Source organism: Hipposideros armiger, unplaced genomic scaffold, assembly GCF_001890085.2.
Source record: "Hipposideros armiger isolate ML-2016 unplaced genomic scaffold, ASM189008v1 scaffold_650, whole genome shotgun sequence".
Taxonomy (NCBI): Eukaryota; Metazoa; Chordata; class Mammalia; order Chiroptera; family Hipposideridae; genus Hipposideros; species Hipposideros armiger.
Genome location: NW_017732000.1, coordinates 401,562 through 422,595, shown reverse-complemented (window position 1 = coordinate 422,595; position 21,034 = coordinate 401,562). Strand labels below are relative to the sequence as shown.

At 38.9% G+C, this 21,034-nt stretch overlaps 1 protein-coding gene and 1 pseudogene across 1 annotated transcript in view; one reads left to right on the top strand and one right to left on the bottom strand.

The window, feature by feature from the left end:
* Nucleotides 1-21,034, bottom strand: part of LACTB2 (lactamase beta 2) — a 30,275-nt gene that overhangs the window by 2,779 nt on the left and 6,462 nt on the right. Inside the window, exons 2-5 of the mRNA XM_019626001.1 lie at nucleotides 16,897-17,060; nucleotides 11,429-11,555; nucleotides 4,170-4,348; nucleotides 866-1,014 (exon numbers count right to left, since the gene is read on the bottom strand). Coding sequence (XP_019481546.1) covers nucleotides 866-1,014; nucleotides 4,170-4,348; nucleotides 11,429-11,555; nucleotides 16,897-17,060 — 619 coding nt within the window. The remainder of the gene's footprint in view (nucleotides 1-865; nucleotides 1,015-4,169; nucleotides 4,349-11,428; nucleotides 11,556-16,896; nucleotides 17,061-21,034) is intronic.
* Nucleotides 1,040-2,246, top strand: LOC109372626 (anterior gradient protein 2 homolog pseudogene; annotated as a pseudogene).

Here is a 21,034-nt window from a genome sequence, read left to right as displayed (position 1 = left end):
TCAAACTCTTGAGCGAGCTCTTAACCAACTGAGCCACTCGGCCGACCCTTTCATCCCTCCTTTTAAACAAGGCACACTGAGTATGATCTGATCGGTTTTCGATAACTTAGGCCTATGGGACATCAAGGTCCTTTAACTGTAGCTGGCCCCAGGTACCTTTTCAAGCTCATCTTAGTTACACTCTCATGTGTCTTCTGGCTGCACAGGTTGTGGTAGTGGGAGTTTTTAAACCTAGGTAATCTTATGCCAAAGCCTACATTCTTAACCTCTCAGCTATCCTGCCTACACAGCAGATCCCTAATGAACATTCGCTGAAAAACTGAATTATACTGACTGCCACACAGTGCTGTTATGGAGTGAAGTGCTCAGAGGCCGCTCAGCTGAGGGCTTCCTTCTCTGTACGCTACACTTCTCTCCTCGTGTTCTTTTACAGGTGCTTAATCCATTGTTAGGCATGGCTGCTAGTTCTCACTGCTGTTATCCCAGTATCTGTCGCTAGCAGACTGTCCCTTCTCACATGCCACAGGCTAGGACACCAGATAATCAGGATAGCTATGGTAGAATAACACCTAAGTCATCACAAAACTTCACCATCAGGCTGTTGGAACGATCTCTCCTACAGAATGAAGTATATAAGGTTTAGTGATGGTTCAGAATGATTCTTTTTGTTTTCCAGGCTAGTTTTTGTTTAACTTCTGTGTTCTGCAAAGTTGATGACGCTGGTCTCAAATCTACGTAAGTGGCATTACTTATAAAATTAACAGACTTATTCTGTTCTGGGAGGTGGTACATTTACTATACCTGTAGTTTATTAAATAGATTATTCTAATATAATTGGGGCTATGTACAAATAAGTGAAAATTACCTTGTAAATAATTTTTACAAGCTCCATCGCCCTAAATGATTTTTCAAAATCATTACGCAATAATGTAAGAATTTGCTCTTCTCGAATATTTCTGTGAGAAATGTACTGCTGAATTTTAGCTTCTGCATCATGGATTACCGGGCCATGTCCTGAATTAGAATAATTACAAAAATTATTTCAACCAGATAAAAAGTATTAAGTATAAGTGAAGTTAATTCATTCTACTTAAAAATAATTCATATGATGTATTGAAATACACACCAAAAAAAGAATTATTTGGAAAACTATATACATGTAAGAGATGTAAAATTTATGTATAATGCCAAAAAACATTCGACAATTATATCAAAATCTAGATAAAATGTTATTGTGCACAAAACTATAAAATTAGAATCTAAAAATAAACACACTAACCACAACAGTAACGATAGGTAATATTTACAGAGTGCTCATTATTTTCCAGGCACTGCTTAGCATATATTATTCTTACAAACTGCCCTGAAGTGGGTACTGTTGTTATCCTGTTATAGCAGAAACTGAGGCATAGGGAGAGTAAACTACCTGCGCCCTGCTCCACAGCGAAGGAGGAACTGGGATTCTGACCCAGACGCTTTTCACCACTCGATGCTCTTAGCCACTATGCTACCCTCACTTATAAAAGACTGAAAAGGGGAACGTAGAGGAAGCCTGGATGCAACGAGGCCCCTGGCTCACACAGACAGACTTGCCATGGAGGAGATTTCAGCGTCCACACTCTCACTCCTGGGGCCCTCTCCTACACTCTGGCTAAAGATACCACAGTCAGACCGGGCCCAAGGTCACAAAGGTTTGTCTCCCCAAACTGCCCCAGACCCCCTCCAAAAGTAGCGGTGACTGACTTATCTAGACTTGGACAGATGAAGCAGCTTTATACAAACGCAAGACAGGCCACAAGCCCTTGATGATGACTCATCACTTGGATGAATGTCCACATCGTCAAGCTCTAAAAAAAGTGTTTGCTGAAAGCAAAGAAATCCAGAAATTGGCAGAGCTGTTTGTCCTCCTCAGTCTCGTTTACGAAAGAACATTCTCCTGATGGTTCATATGTCCCCAGGAGTATGGTTGCTGACCCATCCCTGACAGTCAGAGCCGACATCACTGGAAGGTATTCACATCGTCTCTGCCTATGAACCTTCGGACGCAGCTCTACTGCCCGACAACATGAAGAAAGCTCTCAAGTTGCTCAAGGCTGAATTGTAGAGGAAAAGCAAAATTTGCAAGCTCTTCCCTGTGTTAGGCCTTGCGACTTGGAACCAGCAGAGATGTCAGAAGACACTGGAGAAGGCAGAGGCACGGGTGGACATGCTGGTTAGATTATTGTTTTAGATTTTTTTTGTTTTGTTTTGTTTTTAGCTGAGCCATCCTGCTTCCTGTTGGCAGCTCAGCGGCTGCTCAGCTCGGGCTGGACTCGAACCGCTGTTGCTCAGAGCTCAAACTCTTGAGCGAGCTCTTAACCAACTGAGCCACTTGGCCGGCCCTCATGCTGGTTAGATTATGATTTAATGTCACAAGAGCGGTTTTTAAAAAAAATTTGGTTTCAAGTTATACATATATGAAAACAATATTGTATACTACCATAGTGAGCCATACTTAAAAAAATATATATCCTTTTGGGGGGTGTTCAAAAACAAAAAAGGGGGAATGTAAAGGTAGCTTCCTGTCAGTCACCAAGAGCTATTAAAAATTCACAAGGAGGGCCAGCCGAATGGCTCAGTTGGTTAAGAGCGCGAGCTCTGAGCAACAGGGTTGCTGGTTCGATTCCCCCATGGGCCAGTGAGCTGTGTCCAAGCTGAGTGGCAGCTGTGCTGCCAACGGGTGGCCAGATGACGACTAGACTTGGAGCTAAGCTAGCTGCGCCCTCCACAACTAAGATTGAAGGACTACAACTTGGCTGTTACCCTTCCCCAAATTCCCCAATAAAATCTTAAAAAAAAAAAAAATCACAAGAACCACAGTGCGACTTTAAGAATGTTATGTATAGGCTAGTAATTCAGAAATGCTGACAACCCAGATAAAGTTATGTTGAAATTTACTTGGTCTTTAAGACAGTGCAAATGACTATTCTACACAAGTGTGCTAGAGGGATGTTTAAAATATCCAGAAGCAGGTTAACTTCTCATCACACACAGAGCCTGGGCTTTGGTTAGAATTCCGACTCATGTACCAGCTGTGTGGCCATGAAAGTCTCTTAATCTGTGAGCTGGTTTCTTGAGCTGTGCAATGTGCCTACTTCACTGGGTTTCTGGGAGGACCCGAGCTAGCTGTAAAGGTCCCAGCAGGTAACTGAGAGCAGGCTTTAATGTATGGTAGCTATGGCTACAGAAGATAATTTACATAGATGCTCCTGCTGTGCTAATAAGACAGTTCGCTGGATTCACTAAAGCTAACACTCTAAGAGCCTTTACTAAGCAGCCTCTCATTAGCTTTGCCCAACTGTGAGTGCATCAAATGTCTATTCTCTTTGCTTTAAAAACAGCTGTCAGCTCCCATTCCTTCTGTTTCATAGTATTGATCCAAATGCCCAGGTTCACTGTGTTTCCTGCCCCCTCCGCAGTGGTTACGCATGAGAGAATATGAGGGTACTGAAGACACTATTTTCAGATTTTCCCATGGCTCTCTGGTTAGGAACAAGTGAGAAGGACTTAAAAAATGAAGGAACCTAGTTTCTTTTTCCTTCTGGGCCCTTTTGTTGGGTTTTGTATCTGTCTTAGCTTTCAGGATGGAGAGGTGACTCATATTGAAGAGCAGTGCATTGTAGTTGAGCTGCTAACAACAGGTTTCTTTTTTGGAGAATGGAAATAAATATACCTTTTTTACAGTTGACACAGAAGCTATTGATATTTCAATAGTGTGAGTTAGAAAAGTAAGACTCAAAGGTCAAATGCTACCCAAGGCTACATGGCAAAAATGTGGCCCACGATGCAAATCAAGTTAACAAAGTTGAAGGCAGCTTATGGAATGCAAAAATTTTGTTGTTCCCATGTAAGTTCATTTCCTTTGTTTAATAGTTCTATTAATAGCTGTTTCAATGCTAAAAAGAAACCCCCTCATATCTTTTATAAAAAGTTATTAATATAACTCTTGGCCTTCTTTTTAACTGCATGGCTGGACAAGACTTAGGGGTATAATTTTAAAGAAGCAGTTTATATGTCAAGGCTAAAAACACAAACATATACAGACAAACACATATGTATACAGACAAACCAAAATGAGCCTTCCTCATCATTTGACAGAAATGGTTAGCTAGATTTAGAAAATTACCCACCTGGATATATAATATTAGCTTTGATTTTTAATAACTCTTTTAGGGAGTTCATATAATCATAGAGGTCTTCAAATACAGTTGTTCCTTCTCCTAGGATGCAATCTCCAGAAAAGAGAGCATTTTCCTCTTCTAAAAGTAGGGCCATATGATCGTCAGTGTGGCCAGGTGTGTATATAACTCTGGTTGAAAGAAGAAATAGTAACAATTATGAACTCTTAAGCTTAGAAGGAATTTTGAGAAGCAAATTATTCTCTATCCTTAGCTCTGGACAAGACACAAATAAATGATGTCAGTGAATTAAAAAGCTTTTTTTCTTGTCACCCACTGAAAATTATCATCAGAAAATTTCTATCCTTTAACTAAATCAAATTTCTCACTCTGAAGTGCAAATTTAATACTGTTCCCATTTTTCCCCTTATTTTATAAGTATATAGTAAGTACTGATTACAAAAAATTTGGAAAAGTACTTAAAGGAGATAAAATTCACCAATCTTTCCACTACTTAGAGACAGTGCTTTTATTATCTAAGAACATATTCTTTTTTCAATTTTCTTTGTGTATCAGGAGGCACATTTTACAATACACTTTATGGCAAGATTATGAGAAAAAATCACTTTCATATGTTGCTGGTGGGAGAGCAAAATGGTACAGCCCATATGGAGGGGTATTTGGAACTTTCCAGCAAAATTATTAATACAAGTGCATTAACCTTCTGACCCATCAGTCTCACTCACTGCTAGAAATTTACCCCAAAACACACCTTCACAAATACAAAAAATATGTACAAGTTATTCATTACATTATCTGTAATAACAAAACATGAGGAACAACCCAGATGCCCACCCCTAGGGCACGATGGGTAAATTACGGTATAGCCACACAATGAAATACTATACAGCTATCAAAAAGAACAAGGAAGATCTCTGTAAACTGATATGGAGCAATCTGCAGGATATACTGTCAAGTGAGAAAAAGCAAAGTGCCAAAGAGTGTTCCTAGTATGTTCTATTATATAAGAAAGATGGGGAAATAAAAAGAAATCTGTATATATTTACTTAGTTTTGCAAGATCAGGAAGAATAAATAAAAAACTAAAGAGGGCCGGCCAAGTGGCGCGTTGGTTAAGCACTGGCTTGGAATGCCAGAGGGCCCCGGTTCGGATCCCACATATGAGGGCCAGTGACACTGCCCTCTACGGCTAAGATGCTGAACAACAGCTCAACCTGGAGCTGGGCTGCCATGAGTTGCTGGCGACGGTGTACGCTGCAGCGGGTTGCCATAAGCTACCGTATATAGCCAGCAGCCCGCGTGAGTGCCCAGCAGCCACGGCCGTCCAGAGGCCGGCGACTGATCTGCCTCGCCCGGGAAGAGTGCAATGATGGTGCCAACTTGGGCCAGTGAAGCAGTGTCCTCCACAACTAGACTGATGAACAAAACGACAGCAATTGTCTGTTCCCCTTCCCCCGATTCTCCAGCGCTGTTCCCCTCCCCCAATTCCCCAATAAAATCTTAAAAAAACCAAAAAACAAAACAAAACAAATGAATACAGCTGCCTACAGGGGGTAGGCAGGTGGAGTGTAGGGAATAGAGGTGCAAGCAAGACTTCTCTAATTAGAACTTTTTAACTTTTAAGCAATGTAAATATTTTATATATTCTAAACATAAAAATAAAACCTTGATATCAAATACAGAAACCTTACTGTACACTAATAGACAATATAGCCACAGTAAAAAATTAAATCAAATTAAGTTTTAAATATAATACTAAGACTGTACATCCTTAATAGAATATATATTAAGATCAATAGAATTACAAAGATATCTTGAACTTTACTCAATAAAGTGTTACAGGTTACTGTGTTTCTGAAACTATTTTGCATTTGTTGTACACTGGTATAAACAAGTGAATAAATTCATGTAAGAACCAAGTTTTTCACTGTGGGAGAATTAAAAAATATACATGGAATCAGGGAATTAAAGCTTTCGGTTGTTTATTTGAACTGAGGAATCATGAATTCATCATCTCCTTTCCCCCCCCTAGCTTTGTCTATAAAAAGGCTCAGAAGCAATGAGGTCCAGTAGTGACGAGCACACCTCACACTCAGTTCTTTGTTTCTAAATAGCATTTCCCATTCATACAAACCAAGGCTTCTTACAGACATGGCTGGCTCCAGGTCTGGGGCAGGGAAAGTAAATTGTGATATTGAGACATCTTGTGTGAGATGTTGAAAGACTGGGGGAGGCTATGTCAAAAGCACAAGGAAGCACTATAGTAATATTCAAAAAAGAGGGGGAATTTCTTCATTAAGAAGAATGTGAGCAAATGAAAAAAAAAAAGTGGAAGAAATACTAGAATAAGAAGTCACAATTACGCCACCTTCAATATATTAATTCAGGCAAGTATTATTTATAAGATGCTAAAACCGCTGGAGAGATTGTTGGGAAGCAGGACAGTCACAGAAATAGGCTGAAAGTTATTTCCTTTAAGCTTAAGTCACAGGACCATATTACTAATAAGCAACAGTGAAGCTCCACTAAAAAGATGTGTAATTGTCATTAGCAACTAAAGGCTTGGTATTTTCACAGAATAACTCTACTGAACATTTAAAGTCAGATAATTACACTACTACTAAACCTATCTCAGAGCATAGAAAAAGGAAAACTTACGAATCCCAAACCAACAAAGGGTGCACAAAAAGAAAACTACTACTCAATCTCAATAATGAATATCATTATAAAAATATTAATTAAAATATTAACAAATAGAATCCAAAAGCATATTTAAAAATAGTAACATTATGACCAAATAAAGTTTATTAAAAAAATGCAAGGGTGTTTCACTATTATAAGATCTCTGAAAATCATAATGAAGCTATGGAGAAAACTACTATGATCATCTCCTAGACACTTCAAAGGCATTTGAAAAAATTCAACTCTTAAATAACAGTATTTAGGAAAACTGAAATGACTATAACTTAGAAGAGTTTCTCCTTTGCCCAAAAATCCAATCAAGTCCTTAACATTAAATATTGAAACTGTAAAAACCTTTTAAAAGATCCGCTAAGAGTATAGATATAATGTACAAGAACATGAGACACTACTGTAATGGGAGCAATTATTATATTTTTGAGAGGCATTATGAACTGACATTAAGAACTATTATGCCTTTATGGTTTCCAAGTACATGCTTTACATATTGCAGATAATTACTATATTATAGTGGCATCAATGGTAAGGTTATTAAAGGGACGTTAGAAATCATGTCTTTTGTCTGATTAAACCTGCTGTAACTAGTTAATAAAATTATTTAGTGTTACAGGCAAATAATTTCAGGAGGTATAGTTCTAGCAACTATAAAAACAGGTGGGTGTGAATCTTATCTTATGGACCTTATGAACAATCACACATAGAAGGCATCTATAAACAGAACCTCCATCTTTTTTTTTAATGTACAAAAACTCATTTGGAGAACCATTCTTTTTCAGAGTCTGCAAACTCTTATCTGTCAAGGTGCTTGCAATGCCTCCTTTATGTTCCCCTCCCCTTCCCCATGCCAGAACTCAGAAATCGTTCTTTGATATTTTCTAGGCTGGAATCAGTAGGATATCTTAAATTAGGGGATCCAGAAATTCCAATTCTCCAGTCACCTGGGTGGCTAATGCTTTAATTTGCATAAAAACTGTGTTAAAATTCACTTCACACAGGCAGGAGGAGAAAATGAAGTGACATCAGAGGTGCTTTGCTACAGATCAGAGGAGCTGCAGCTGTGGCCGTCCCATTCATCAGGTAGTTTTGCCCTTCTGGGAGAGTAGACTTCATAAGAATGGCGCCCTTAGAAACTGTGGAAGTCAACAAAAGCTGTCAGATTAACTGAGAAATTAAACTTAGTTCACTAGAAAATTCCTGAGGATTACATCCAGAATCCTGAGTGAAAAACCTTGATAACTTGCTATTTTTTTAGAAATGGGTTCTTGGTGAGTATTCTCTCTCTCTCTCTCTCTCTCTCTCTCTCTCTCTCTCTCTATATATATATATATATATATATATATATATATTTATTATTATTATTATTTTTCCTTTTCAAAATTGGCATGTAGACAAGACCAACTGGACATCAGATATTTGCGGACTTAAGTAGATTTTAACCTGTTTATGGAACATTTGCTTAACAATGAGTCTTCTTGTTAATATTTAAAACAATTGGGTTTTACTGACTTTATAAAAATGGAAATTGGAAACCAATATAGTAAATGAAATGTAGCAAATTAAATTACAATAGCAAATTCAATGTTTTATTCAGATTTTAGCATAAGACTTTATATTTTGAGAAGAGATTACTAAGTCATTTAAAAAGTGTATCCTTTTTTTTTGATTCATGTTAGTTTTCTTTCACAATCGTAAAATAGATCCCCCTACTTATCTTAATCACAATGCCGTAAAACAAAAATTAAATGGAATTCAGATAATACTGAGATCCTTCGTATCAATTCAGTCCATGAAATAAGAGTCAACTGAGGCGGTGGGGCAGTGCCAGGAAGCAAGGACATGGGTGACACCGATACTGTCTTTAGATCTGCATGCTGTTCATATGGTTTGCTCAGTTTATAACAATTCACCACGCTGCATACTGATGATATACCTACACTTTTCTGTTTGCATACTTTAATAAAATCTTAAAATATGTGGTCTATTCATGGCAGCTGTGTGGTAGTTAACTTTCAAAAGCTGAATAGTCTTAATCTGCAAATTAGGTATAGATCTAATAGCCGTGATTCTGTGATAACTGATAAACCAGTGCTGTGAGACATTCCAAAACCTGAGACAGAAGACTCGATGGACCGCGGATAACTTCCTGTCTCTACCCTTTTCGTTAACTTGGCCTAGGGCTGGTGTGTGATGGGGGAGATTCAGTATTGTCAGAACACATTTTTTTCAAAAAGATTTTATCGGGGAATTGGGGAAGGGGAACAGACAAGTTGCTGTCCTTTTGTTCTTTAGTCTAGTTGTGGAGGACATCGCTTCACTGCCCATGTTGGTATTATCATTGTGTTCTTCCCGGGTGAAGCATATTGGTTGCCGGCCACTGCTCACGCTGGCTGCCAGCCAACTCACGGTAGCTCACAGAAGCCCAGCTCCAGGTCGACCTGTTGTTCACCATCTTAGCTGTAGAGGGCGCAGCGTCACGTGGGATCCAAACCGGGGGCCCTGCTGCTCAGAGCTGGTGTGCCAAGCCAGCTCTTAACCAGCGCGCAACTCAGCCAGCCCAAGAATTCTTTTTGAAGAAGTAGTAATGTACTGTTTGTTTTCCTTTGGTATCATGAGCAAATCATGTGAGATACTATCATATTTTCAACAAGAGCATTTTAAGAAAATTGTCAGAAATTAGTTGGTTTCTAAATTTAATTTTGTAAATCACTAGTGATGTGGAAAAAAGAGGACACTGGTTTGAAAGGGGGGATGGATACCCATTACTTTATTTCCTCTTTCTCATTCATCTGTTCCTCTACTCGCCTCTGTGTAAAGATTTACTATACGTAGGGTATATATTCACTGCCTTCTGTGTGCCAGGCTCCGAAGGTATAAAGATGAATCTGGTATCTGCTTGAGTCAGAGAATGGCCAGGTCATCATCAAGCCAATTTCCTCTTTTTCCTGGGCATGAAGTGAAACTGTATTTCCTAGCCTCCACAGTCAGGGTTGGCACATGACTGAACTGACAGCCAATGCCACAGAAAGCCTGGTCCATGAAAACCTCCCATGCCAGGGCTCTTCCATGCTCTTTCTCCACCCACTGGATTGATTTCGGTGACCATGGCAACCTTATTGAGGCCAGTGGAATCCGCAAGATGGAAGGATCCTGAAACATTACTTGCAGGAGGGTCACTTGCTAATCAGGAACCTTTTCTGGACTTTATGTGACTGAGAAGTAAACTTATTTAACATTTGAGCCATTCTACATTTCTGGGTTGGTTTGCTATAGTAACCGGCATTACTAACATTGTGAACCTAAGGAGTTAGTTACCTTTTAAGGAGATACCTACCTCCATATCAAAACATTACAATACAGTAAGTGCCATAACAAAATAATTAAAATTATATGAGAGTTAGAGGAGGGAGCAGTTAATTCTGCCCACAAGGGGTTCTTGAAGTAAGTAACATGTGAACCGAGGTTTGAAGAATCAAGAGATACGAATTTATCAGGGAGACAAGTAGCGGGTAAGGGGTGATGTCTGGTAAAGGGAAGGTATGCGCAAAAGCATGAACAGACATAATGCGCTCAGGAGTATTCGGGTATGGCTGCTTGTTTGCGAGGGGAGTGGCGGAGCTACGACCAGAACAGTGAGTGGTTTGGGGCCAGACTGTGATATGGTAAAGAGGATAAACATCTGGTATGTAGTGAGTTAGTCAAGATTTCAAGTGACGGAGTGCATGAAAGGTAGACTGGAAAGGGGAGCACCTGGAGACACGAATATTAAGCAAGAAGTAGTGGTAGCGGATGGGAAGGAAATAGGGACGGCATTGACAAATATTTTTGAGGTAAAAACTAGCTTGATTAGAAATGGTGGGTGTGGGGGAGGGGAAGTGATAAAGGTGAGGAATCAGCTTCTATCTTAGGAGAAAAAAATTTTTTTTTTTTTTTTTAGCTGAGTCATCCTGCCACCTGTTGGCAGCTCAACTCAGGCTGGGAATTGAACCGGCGACCCTCCTGCTCAGAGCTCACACTCTTAAAAATAAAATCTTAAGTACCGAGAGAAGATGTTCTGAAATCAGAAAGCAAGTACAGATCATAGAGGAGAGAGAACTATAATTAGTTCGGTTTTAAAATTACTGAGTTTGGATCCTTTTCGAATCCCTCAAGTAGGTAATGGGGGATTCTGGGCCTGGCGTAAAATGTATTTCCTTTAGGTATGGGTCATCTTTTGGAAATGAGGGCCTGAGAAAGCCCTGAATTTAATTAATGGGTAGATCCCTAAATCACCCCAGCAGGAAATGCTAATCTATTTTTTTTAACTTAAAATTTTATTTATTTAAAAAATGGTAATCATATAATTCACATAAATAATTTAAAAAGGGTCGATAGAGTGAAAAGGCTTTCTTTTTCCTTGTTTCTCAGGCAACCCATTTTCTCTTACCCAGACTAACCAATATCAGAGCTTTCGTATCCTTCCTGAGGTATTAACTTATATAAGCAAATATGCAGAAATCTTCCTTCTTCCCTTTTAATAACACATATACCCCCACCTAAAGGACACTTATGTACCTTAGAGTGGCGCCCTCCGTCTTAATCAAATCTCCATCCTGCAGGTAAACATACTGCTGCTCTCCGTCTCCTATAATTTCTTCTCTCTGAGGATTCCGTGGGAGTTTTTTAATGCAATAGGTAGTGTCTAGTGACAAAACATGTAAAATATTTAAGTCACACTTTAAATGGTAATTCAGCCTGTTAAGAGACCAATTTTCCTAGAGCTAACACTTGTGAATGGCTGTAAAAAATATTAACATTAAGAGACAACAGAAAATGGGATGAATTACAGCAGCATATCTCTGGGGTGGTAGCTATTTCTTCTGTCTCAACAAAAGAGCTTTTTACTCCCTCTGCCCTTCTAGGCCTTTGTGTTTTTCCAGTTACTTCTACTTTATACAAAAATTTGAAAGTAGTTCTTCCTAATCTCAGCTTGCTTTGATATCAAGATGGGTGCTGAAAATCAGTAATACACAGCCTGGGAACTTTTCTCTGTCTAGGTGCCTAACATATAGTAAAAGAAGTCATGGCATCATGGGGGTAGTTCATAATTAAAGGGTGGTAGTATCAAGTTCTTTCTGAGAATGCTGAAAGGAAGCCCCAAACCTGGGGCTAAGATTATAAAACAGAATAATGAATTTAACCTGTACTACCTCTCACTCACACAAAGATAATTAATTAACCTGTCAATATCTGACTGCCAATTATCTAACTAGTATAGAGAGTACAAGCACGATAACATCCAAGTGCTTAAAAACTGTCATAGTTGGGGAAAACTTACAAACAGGAAATAATTAAAGCACTATACTCAGTACCATTTAACGATACTAAATGGGCAATTCAGCTAATAAAAGCCAAAGGAGTTCAGAGGAAGGGGAAACAATTTGGTGAGGATGCATAAACACGATAGAGTTTGAGGTGTGACTTGCAGGACGAGTAAGATTGGAAATGGTTCAGAGAAACACTTGTAGAGAGGAACAGAGTTAGAAAAGTCATAGAAATGAGAATGAGCGTAGCGTACGTGAGACAACATAACGCTACCAATTTGTCTAAATGCAAAATACTGGCTGGGAAGAGTAGAGATAAAGTGGGATTAGTAAGATGAGTTCAGATCATGAAGGGCCTTAAATTGCCTTTCACAGAACAGAGGAATTTAAACTTTGCCATTATGTGGCCAATGGACACTCTTTAGTAAGAAAACAAAATAGCGTTAACAGATCGATCAATATGGCATTTGTGGCCATCAATATAGCGGCTGCAGGTCAGGAGACCGGAGGGGAAACATCAGAAAGAAAAGGGGTGACTGGAACAATCCAGCTGGTTGGTAATGAATACTAGGGCCAGGATGGTAGCAATGGCAAGACGGAGGGAGAAAAAGCCAGTTAGGGGAAAACTGGTAAGGCGCAGAAATCTAGCTAAGAACGGAGGATAAAGGAGATAGAAATATTACAATACAATAAAAATAAACTAAAACAACAACAACTGGAGCTTCCTTCTCCAGCCCCAGGCTTTATTATTTTGTATCTTAGAGGCTGAAGCTAAAAGTATGCTCTTCTGGGAACTGTCTTTATCATACAGTGACATGGTGAGGATTTTTCGTTTGTTTTTATTTTTAATCTGCATCATTTTGCCTTTCAGTAAAGAAGTGGAGGTATTATATTGTTATGAGATCTTTGGCAGACAATCCTTCCAAAAAACTCACAATTATCTCAACGTTACAAAACAAATGTCATACTAGAAAATAACTGTGTGTCAGTTTTTAAAATTAGGTGTAAATATGAAAGCACATATCCTATTCACAACAGTAATCTAAATGTATAAACGGGATGGAGGAGGGCATGCAGAAAGCAATCATGTAATAATACTAATATTACTTTTTAATAAAAGCTTACTGAGATATAATTCACATACTATAAAATTCACTCTTTTAAAGTGTAAAATTCAGGTTTTTTTAGTATATTCAAAGAATTATAAAACCATCAGCACTATATAATTTTAAAACATTTTCAAAACCCCTCAAAGGAACCCCGTACCCAATGCTAGTCATTCCCCAATTCTCTTTCTCCCAGCCCCTGGCAACCACTTATCTACACTCTGTTTCTATCATATAATTACTTTAACAGGAGGAAATCTCACTTTTTTGTTAATGTTTGAATAATGGATTATAACATCAATGCTAATGCTAATTATTTAAGCTGATACAAACACGTGATATTGCTGATGTATATTATTTTCTAATAGAAACACCTTGTAATTGAATAGCATAGAAACAAACATTGTATGCTAGGTCTTGGATGTGAAATAGTGGCAGAGACCCAACTTCAGCTGCAAATAATTATAACAAAACACATTCTTCAAAAACAAACTAAAAGAAAACACTCAAGCAGCCTGCGGCTATATAGTTCTCATGTCTGTTAAACTTCTGGCTCCCAGCAAGTCACTAGGAGTTCTGAAATTATATACTGATTTTATTTTAAAATTTTCTAAGCAGGCGCTTCGGGGTTACTGTATCTTCCCATAGAAATCTTATAAGTGGCATTCATAATTTTGGTGTGACCTGAAAAAAACACAGGGTAGCATTATAAAGTAGTTGAAAAAATGTCTGCTGTAACTAATGATTAAACAAAATAGTAAAACAATATGGAACAAAGGAAACAATAAAAAAACAGAATGGAATAAGAATGGCAGTGATTAAAGATTTAGAGAATGGAGAAATGTGTGGAACTTTTGGAGGAAGATTCTGAAAGGTACCCCTGTAGTTTCAGTACCGAGGAACTCAACGTCTGCATGCAGCTGGTCTAGGTTCAATAAAGCTCAGAAAGAAAGCCACTCCTCAAATATAATATTAAAATTTTAGTGGCTGTAAAGCAGTATGAAATTTCTCCTTGATTTTCTTTAAATCATTCTCATAGGTCATCTATTATATAAACGTTCATTATTTTGCATGGAACTCAACACTATTTTAATTTAAAGAAAGTCAAATGTTCATTAACAGGTGACTAGATAAATCGTGGTGTATTCCTACCATGCTTCTTACTTGGCAATGAAAGGAACCAACTACTAATATATGAAACATGGGTGAATCTCAAAGACATGGATGCTGTGTGAAAGAAGCCAGCGAGTGATTCTGTACATTTCCATTATGTGACATTTCAGGAGAGGCCAAGCTAGTCTATAGTGAAATAAAGCAGATCAGTGGGAGCTGGAGCTGGAGGGGAATCACAGGAGAGGGGAATAAGGGGATCTCTTTTTGGGATAATAAGAGTGTTCTTTGTCTTGATTGGATAGGTCACATTGGTGTTTACAAACTATGCACTTAAAATGGGTACATATAATGGATGTAAAGTCAAGGTAAAAAAAGTTGATTTACAAAGGAGAAAAAGCAGGCCTTAAACATTTTAATTTTTCAAATTGACCCTCATGCTAAAAAAGATGACCAAAGCTGATTAAGGAGCCGAAACATAGTTTTTTTAATCAACAAAATTTAATGGGCAGATAAAAAATGGTGAGGGGGCCGGCCGAGTGGCATGTTGGTAAAGAGTTGGCTTGGGAGTGCCAGCTCTGAGCAGCAGGGCACCGGTTCGGATCCCACATGAGGGACAGTGACACTGCCCTCTACAGCTAAGATGGTGAACAGCTCGACCTGGAACGGCTGCCGTGAGTCGTTGGCAACAGCGTAGGCTGCAGTGGGCTCCCGTAAACTATTAGGAGCAGCTGGCAGCCAAAGTAAGCGGGCGTCCAATGGCTAGCGAGCGACTGCCTCACCCGGAAAGAGCGCAATGAAAATACCAACACGGGCCAGTGAAGCGACGTCGTCCACAACTAGACTGAAGAACAAAAGGACAGCAACTTGTCTGTTCCCCTTCCCCGAATCCCGAATGCTGTTCCCCTCCCCCAATTGTCAAATAAAATCTTTAAAAAAAAAAAAGGTGAGGAAAAATCAGACTAAGAGAGAATGATTTTTTGCGGCATACAGTCAGTCCCCTTGGATAGGAAGAAAGGAGGTGACAGGGTAAGAAAGTCCGGTTAAACAGTTTTTTAGAATGAGCAGCCTGGTAACATTGGCTGCTATAGCTGAGACTATCTTTCTGTCTTAATTGTAGTTCCAAGGCCTAAAAAGAAGATACTTAAAAACATTTAAAAGTATTAGCTGAGTGCATACATGCATCCATTCCTTTTGTCAATGGACATTCTAGACCTCCTTGTCCTTCATGTGCGTTGCACATGCCAATCACACCCCCAGTCCAGTATCTCAGCTCCTGCAATGCCCTCTGCTGCTCTGCCCTCCTTCGATACCTGTGTAGCTTACTTCCCTCTCCCTGTCTAGCCCAGATGTAATAGCCACTGCCCTCTTCCACTTTATTCTCTGTCCCCTTTTTCTTCACTTACCTTTATATTTCTTCGTAATGCTGACCACCATCAGACCTATTCTTTTTTTGGTAAAGATTTTTTTATTGGGGAATTGGAGGAGGGGAACAGACAAGTTGCTGTCCTTTTGTTTTTCACTCTAGCTGTGGAGGATGTCGCTTCACTGGCCGATGTTGGTATTATCATTGTGCTCTTCCCGGGTGAGGCAGGTCAGTTGCCGGCCACTGGACGGCCGCTCACGGCTGCTCTTGGCAGCTTGCGGTAGCTCATGGCAGCACACTGCAGCCTATGCCATCGCTGGCGACTCAGGGCAGCCCAGCTCCAGGTCGAGCTGTTGTTCAGCATCTTAGCTGTAGAGGGCGCAGCGTCGCTGGCCCTAATGTGGGATCCGAACTGGTGCCCTGCTGCTTAGAGCAGGCGTCCCAAGCCAGTTCTTAACCTAACGCACCACTCGGCCGGCCCTGACCTATTCTTTATTTACCATTTACCTTCCCTACTAGAATGAAAGCTCCATGAGAGCAGTCTTTGTTGTATTCACTGCTACATCCCTTGTACCAAGAACAATGCCTGGATATAGCAGCCACTTGAATATTTGCTAAAGGAATGAATGAATGAATGAATGAATGAGTGAATGCATCTATGTGTGTGATGGTGGGTTGAGGGAATAAGGAGAGATGCTAAAGCATTAGGGCTGAATAGGTTTCAGGGACAGAGAATTTTCAATGCAATGATCTTTCACCAGTATTTCAGTATATAAGAATAAGAGCCTTAAAGTTATGGAAGTCCTGAGATCACGTTTAGAATGTGGACAATAATATTAACTACCCATGGAAAGTGTTTAACACAGTGCCTGGAACGATGTAAATGCTTAACAGTGGTTTATTATTATAAATCTGAAGTAGTAATTGGCATACAGACTAAATTAATTCATAACTGGGCAAAGGGGGAAAATAAGAGGGAGAAAAGAGATTTGAAATAGAAAATTTCGAAATTAGTTCACAAACTATTTAAATATAAGATATTCAGTTAATGGTTTACTAGCTTACTTTCTGTAATGGAAGTAAATTATTCTGAAAACACAGTTTCCTCAATGAGCTTAATTTATGTTTTCTGTTTACCGTTATTGATGTTTTTGCAAATATCTCCTATGCCTCCTGTATGATCGTGGTGCCAATGAGTCACTATGATTTCCTGGATTGCTGTGTTAAATTCGGTCAGAGCCTCCTTTAAACAGCTGATATATTCTGGCACTGCTGGTTCTCCAGTGTCAATGAGGATTCTCCTGAAAGTTAAATGGAAGATAATCACACAATTGGAAGAGAGTTAATATTAGCATATTTCTCCCACATAATTTACATTTAAGAGACAGCATAAATTGCTTTGCTTTCAAAACCAGCTGCATGCTACTTCATTCAGCTTTACTACAGTAATTTTACGTCAAATAAGTTCTTAAAGCTACAATAAATGTAAGTCTGCATAAGGAATAACGGCAATAATATTGAACACTTACCTAGCACTTAAAATAAATACGGCACTGTTGCAAAGAGCTTACGTATTTGAACTGTATTCCTCCTAACAACGATTTAAGGTAGGTATTGCATTACATTATCCAGAAATTATGTAACTTGCCCTGCTAGGTTACTCTGTAAATAAATGGCAGAACCAGCATTCAAACCCAGGTATTCTGGCGCTCGACTACGTGCTTTTATACACTCTGCCTTCGAGATACTTTACAATATCCTCCAATGTTTCATAGACAGGAAAGATTTTGATTCAGCGGTATTCTTAAAGAAACCTAGTCATCTGTACTCCATACAAAATTTATTATCACTGAAGCTTTGCATTGGCTCCCTTATATGTGAAAATGAAAACAGTAGAAAAGCAGGGGGAATATCTGAGCTGCTTTGTTTCTTTACCTAGACAACTCTTGTATTGATACATTTTTTTGCTTGTGGTTCTGAACCTCCCAGTATACTCTGTTTGCCCTTCCTCACTATTTTATGGAATGATGGTCTTTCTCTATGAAGTTTTCCTGAACTAAAGAAGTTAGGGCAACATTTCCTTCTCAAGAACCAATTAAACTTAATCCACATTTTATAGTAACACCTCCCTAAATTCAGGCTGGGGGAGATAAGATTAGTCTTGATGAAAAGATTGAGTCATTAATTCATCAATACCTGTTCAAAAATTATCTTCCATGTGCCACACCTTCCTTGCAAGACAAAAACCTTATTTACATTCAGATGGAGGGTGGGAAGGGGGAGCTGTGAAAACAAACAGTAACAATAACAGTGGCAGATAACCGAAAGCCTTTTTCTGAACGTTAACATGGGGTGACTGCCAGGAAGTAACTGGATGTCTGTTTTATACTGGATGGTTTGTTTCCCTAACCCTGTTCCCTGAGACCCAACAACAAACGGCCTCACATAGGGAAGGAGGGCAGTGGCTTTAAGACCCACTGGCTTCTCTCTACATCTTAAGTTCTGTAGAGCAGTGGCTCTACTTCACAAGCACACTGTGTTGTAAATGTCCCTTTTGGCGCCAAGGAAGCCAGATGGGTTATACTGGCCCAAGAGTGCATGATAAGGTCCTGTTGGCCGTGGAAATGTAAAAAGGAGCCGGTTTAAAGAACATTATGAAATAAGTGCATACCTATCGATAATTACTTTTAAATGTAAATGATCCAATCTACAGATACAGGGAGGCTGAACGGATAAGAAAAATCATCGAGACCCATAGATACTCGTATGCTGTCTACAAGAGACTCACCTTCAGATTTAAAGACACACAGACTGAAAGTGAATGGATGAAAAGATATTCCATGCAAATGGAAATCAAAAGAAAGCTGGGGTAGCAATATTTACATCAGACAAAATAGACTTTAAAACTAAGATTGTAACAAGGGACAAAGAAGGGAATTACATTAACGATAAAGGGATCAATCCAACAAGAGGATATAACCCTTGTAAAAAACTATGTACCCAACATAGAAGCAACTAAATACATAGAGCAAATATTAACAGACATAAAGGGAGAAATCGACAGTTATACAATAACAGTAGGAGACTTGAACACCACACTTACACCAATGGATAGATCATCCAGAGAGACAATCAGTAGGGATACAGTGGCATTAAATGACACATTATGCCAGTTAGAATTAATAGACATAGCGGAACATTTCATCCAAACAGCAGAATACACATTCTTTTTAAGAGCACATGAAACATTCCCCTGGATAGATCACATGTTAGGCCACAAAGCAAGTCTCGACAAATTTATGAAGCCTGAAATCACATTAAGCATCTCTTTCACAATGATATGAAACTAGAAATCAATTATAAGAAGAAAACTGGGAATAACACATACATTTGGAGGCCAAACAACATGCTACTAAACACAAATGGGTCAAGGAAGAAAACAAAGAGGAAATAAAAAAGTACATCGAGACAAATAAAAACAGAAACACAACGATCCAAAATGTATGGGATAGAGCAAAAGCAATTCTAAAAGGGAACTTTACAGTGATACAGACTTACCTCAGGAAACAAGAAAAATCCCAAATAAACAATCTAACTTTACACCTAGAGAACTAGAAAACAAACAAACAAAATCCAAAGTAAGTAGAAGGAAGGAAATAAACACAGAAATACAAACGATCATAAAGATTATTATTAACATCACACAGCTGCAAACTGGACAACCTAAAAGAAATTGACTAAGTTTTAGAAACAATATTCTAAGACCGACACAGAAAATCTCAACAGACTAATCACGAGTAATGAAATTGAATCAGTAATCAAAAACTCCCGACACACAAAAGTCCAAGACCAGAAGGCTTCACAGGTGAATTCTGCCAAACATATAAAGAAGAATTAATATTATACCTATCCTCCTCAAATGATTCCAAAAAGTTGAAGAGGAGGGAACACTTCCAAACTCATTCTACGAGGCCAGCATTAACCCTGATACCCAAACCAGAAAGACACTCTACAAAAGATAATTACAGGCAAATATCTCTGATGAACATAGATGCAAACATCCTCAACAAAATATTAGCAAACCAAATTCTACAATACATTAAAAGCATCATACACCATGGTCAACTGGGATTTATTCCAGGGATGCAAGCTTGGTTCAGTATCCACAAATCAATCAACATTATATACCACATTTACAAAACTAAGGCTAAAAATCGTATGATCATCTTAATAGATGCAGAAATAGCATATGACAAAATTCAACATCCATTTATGATAAAAACTCTCTACAAAGTGGGTCTAGAGGGAATATACTTCAACACAATAAAGGCCATACACGACAAACCCACAGCTAACATCATACTCAATGGTGAAAAGCTGGACGCTTTTCCTCTAAGATCAGGAACAAGACAAGGATGCCCACTCTCACCACTTTTATTCAACCTTGTTTTGCAAGTTCTAGCCATAGCAATTAGAGAAGACACAGAGACAAAGGCATCGAAATTGGAAAGGAAGAAGTAAAACTGTCACTATTTGCAGATGACACGATACTACATACAGAAAACCCTGAAGACTCCACCAAAAAACTATTAGAACTAAAAAATAAATTCAGGAAATCTGTAGGATACAAATGTTGCATTCCTGTACATTGACAACTATCAGAAATAGAAATTAGGAAAAACAATCCCATTTAAAATTGCATCAAAAAGAATAAAGTATCTAGGAATAAACTTAACCAAGGAGGTGTTATTGTACTCTGAAGTCTATAAGACACTGATGCAGGAAATTGAAGATGAAACAAATAAATGGAAAGCTGTATCGTGCTCATGGGTTGGAAGAATTAGTATTGTTAATATGTTCATACTACCCAAAGCAATCTACAGATTTAATGCAATCTCTATCAAAATACCAATGGTATTTTTCACAGAATGAGAATAGTCCTAAAATTTGTATGGAACCACAAAAGATCCTGTATAGCAAAAGCAGTCTTGAGAAAGAACAAAACTAGAGGTATCATGCTCCCTGATTTTACTACAAAGATATAGTAATCAAAACAGTATGGTTCTGGGCCGGCCGAGTGGCGCATTGGTTAAGAACTGGCTTGGGACGCCAGAGGGCCCCGGTTCGGATTCTTCATGTGAGGGCCAGTGACACTGCCCTCTGCAGCTAAGATGGTGAACGGCAGCTCAACCTGGGGCTGGGCTGCCGTGGGTCGCCAGCGATGGCGTAGGCTGCAGTCCCCTGCTGCAGTGGGCTGCCATAAGCTACCGTGTGT